The sequence below is a fragment of the Babylonia areolata genome, chromosome 32 (assembly GCF_041734735.1).
Source record: "Babylonia areolata isolate BAREFJ2019XMU chromosome 32, ASM4173473v1, whole genome shotgun sequence".
Classification (NCBI taxonomy): domain Eukaryota; kingdom Metazoa; phylum Mollusca; class Gastropoda; order Neogastropoda; family Buccinidae; genus Babylonia; species Babylonia areolata.
The window spans coordinates 5002381-5006009 of NC_134907.1; the positions used below are offsets into that span (position 1 = coordinate 5002381).

The 3629-nt window shown below is 49.2% G+C and overlaps 1 protein-coding gene across 1 annotated transcript in view; it reads left to right on the top strand.

The window, feature by feature from the left end:
* Positions 1–1787: 1787 nt before the first annotated feature.
* Positions 1788–3629, top strand: part of LOC143276532 (uncharacterized) — a 227028-nt gene continuing 225186 nt past the window's right edge. Inside the window, exon 1 of the mRNA XM_076581077.1 lies at positions 1788–1920. Coding sequence (XP_076437192.1) covers positions 1860–1920 — 61 coding nt within the window. The 5' untranslated portion in view covers positions 1788–1859. The remainder of the gene's footprint in view (positions 1921–3629) is intronic.

The following is a 3629-nucleotide window of genomic DNA, read 5'->3' on the forward strand; positions in this document are numbered from 1 at the left end:
AACTCTCCACACCCCCCGCCCCCACCTGAAACATCCACCACCACCTCACCGCTTGCCCCCATACTTCCCTCAACTCCATACGCCTCTTTTTACATGTGTTTTGTTGTTGTTGTTGTTTTATTGGTGTGTGTGTGGTGTGTGTGTGTGTGTGTGTGTGTGTGTGTTTTCGTCTCCCAGAGAAAGGACATCTTCGACCACTGGCACTGCTAGTATTCTCTCCTGCCCTCCACTGGCACCGCCCCCATCCCACCCACCCCCCTCGCCCCACCCCTTTCCACACTCTTTCCTCCTCCTCCTCCCACCCCCTCAATCCTCTTCCTCATCCGGCAACTAAAAACTGTCAGCGGGCCGACCAGCTTCTGCTGTTCCCTTCTTTTTCTTTCTCTGTCTCTCAGTCTTGTCTTTCTGTCTGTCTCGCCGCTTCTTCATCGATCGAACCCATCCTCTCTCTCTCTTTCTCTCCCAGGGAAGAGTTGTACCCATGTACCGCCCGCGCGCAGAGACCTCAATAAGGCGGGTGATAGTGTGGATGGGGTGGAAGAGAGAGAGAGAGAGAGAGAGAGAGAGAGAGAGCAACAAAGAGAGACAGTGAAACATACACTCATGCACAGAGAGAGAGACACACACACAGACACACAGAGAAGAGGTGTGTACACACATATAGATCCACCTCTGTACAACACCAGTTCGGCACTTTCTGCCTGTTCCCTCCTGGCTTGGGACTGGCCCCTTCCCTCCCCTCTCCCGTCATCCCTAAACTGTCGTCAATCAATAATCCGACACACCCATCTTGCCGTATCGGGGGTGGGGGGTGCGGTGTGGTGGATGGGGTCGTGAGCTGCTGAGGAGAGAGAGAGAGAGAGAGAGAGAGAGAGAGCTAAACAACAATTAGATCAACAACAAAAATAAGCAATTAGTTCATTTCCATCTACATCAAAATCAAAGCAAACCAAATCAGAAACCATTTAAACAAACACGTATATAAAGAATTCAATCAATAAAGGCCTTACATACGTACATAGATGAACCTGTGAGTTCAGTAAAAAGAGGTGGCCAAATTTACCCCAACTACTCTGAGTTGAAAACAAGCAAAACTGAAACAAAGAAAACGACAACACAACGCCACTCAGCTCGACACAACCACAAACAAAACTGAAACGAAACGACAGACTCTTAACATGCACATCGAATGCAGCAGAGACATTGTTTGCACTTCAGATGTATCGTTTGTATCGTTATCTCCTGTAAACACTGTAACGTCGGCACTGTCTAGAGCTGGATAAAACAACGAGGGGGGGGGGGGGGGGGGGGGGGGGGAAGCCAACACCTATGGTGGGTCCCAAATGCGGGAAATCAAAAGGTCTAAAATGGGTTGGGGTGTGGGAGGGGTGGAATGGGCATAAACGGTGCCAGACTCACTGACGGCACACACACACACAGACACACACACAAAGCACAGCCACCTGAGTCAAGGCACCGGTTTATTTCAGATGTGTCACTCCAGCACGACTTGACGACTGGGCACACGGCATAACTTCATCCTCCGCATCACTTTGCCGCTCACTGCCGCAAGCCGCCTGTCGACTCCGTCACACACACACACACACACAACACCACCATCACATCAACTCCACACCTCAAAAACAATGCCCCGCGCTTGTCAAGGGACCAGCGACCTGGTCCTAATTTTATTTCAGGCTCCGGTGAAAGTGGGAAACGGAATGTAACCTTCTCTACCTCCTCCCCACCCCTGGCAGCCCCATGTGAAAGTGTCTGTGACCGGAAGCTGTCACTGCGACTAACGGTACATGCGCATTTATCGAGGAGCGCCAGTCGCACTTCTCAAATGAAATGAAAACATGGCAGAGGTGGAGGGCAGGTGCGGGCGACGGAAACAGCGGAATCCTCGAAGAAAAAACGGTAGGTGGACCTTTTTTGTGTTCAGCATGGCTGCTAGTGATGATATGTCGTCCATGTCGAGGCCTGTTCTGTCAGGAATTGATGTAGCTGACGCCTTGACGCTTTCGTTTCTTATCCGACTGTTACCTCTAAAACTACCTGCCACCACCTCGTAGCAGACGACGAGGTCTTGGCGCCCAGCTTGGGGCGATCGGGGTTGATAATCGTGTGTTTAACATCATTTGGGATCGAATTGTTTGATTTAGAAGGGTTGAAGGGTGTGTGGGTCAGGACTTGTGGGGTTAGGTGAGCCAAGGTAAGCTGATCTAAATATGGCTCCGACCGTTAGGTCTCGGGGCGGTGCTGGCCTGTCGGTCCTTTGCGCTCTTCTCTGCCTCCACTGCCGGCCTTGGTGACGGTGGCCGTGTGGTCCTAACCTTCCACTTTCTCTGTCCATGGGATTAAAATACTCCAAGGGAGGTTGTGGGGGGTGGTTGGACTGCAGGTGTTGGATGTAGATGATTGCCAGATCTATCAGTCTCAGGGGGAAGTGAATTATGTGCTGATGGCGGATGACGTTTGACTTGACGACCGTTGTGGTTGGATCAGTGTCAAGCTGGGATGCCGAGCATGCTAATGTGAAAGGCCACGGAGAGGGTGGGTCCTAACCTCGTCACTTTCTGTCCTAGTCCTTTCAACAAATGCCAGAATTAGTCCCATACTTTTCTTCCATGTGCTTTTCGACATTTCTACCGTGTTGATTTTTCTCTCCCACCCCCACCTATCTGCCCCCTCTACATAATAATGAGCCCGACCGTTTCGTTTTCGAGTGTCGTCTGCTTGCGTGCACCATTTTTCTCTCAGCAGTCGACCTATGTCACCGGCCGTCTACTTTGCAGGCAGAGCAGTTGAGATGCTGTCAGCGTCAGTGTGGCTTGGCACAAAACCATATGGCTGAAACACAACACGCAGGCTTGCCTTAAGTTTGATGCTTTTACAGGCCTCGTCTGGGACGCGAGAAATAAGTCCTGTTTCCTACAGCTGCGTGGCCTTGTTTGTGTGCGGTGCTGGTGTATGTGTGGGAAGGGGGGTGGGCATTGCTTACACTTCAAATAGAAGTATTGTCCCCACGTTTCTGATTTCTGTACGACAGCAGCAACCTGTTCTGGCATTTCCTTGGCCATTATTTCTAATGTTTCGCTTTTCATTTTCTGTTGGTTCTGTTTTCACTTGGGCTGACGCCTTACCTGTCATTATATATATATATATATATTTATAATTTTCACTTTGCTCAGGTGTTTTTCGTAGCAAAAGGGACTGTTGATTTGCAGATGTTTAGAAAAAAATTATTTTTAACGAAATTAGCATTCGATGATCGATCATATTTCAACATTGTCAGCCCGGTGCAAACGAGCATAACTAAGTGCATGTTAAATAAATGGTGCAATGAAGGTGAACAGAAATATACACGTCAACAAACGGCTAGCTTTTATGAGGGTGGGGTCATCAGGCGTTGTACCCGTGCATGCAGTTTCCTGCAGTTTGGAAAAAAAAAAATCGTTTGTTTAGCATTTCAACGATAAGGAGTAGGTATGAAAAATAAAAAAAAGAAAGAACGGTTCTTGAGCACAAAGAACCTGTAAATTTATGTGTGATGTCACACATACTGATCATGTGGGGAGGGGTTGGGGGGGGGGGAAGTTGTGAGGGAAGGGAGGGGGTGGATGGAG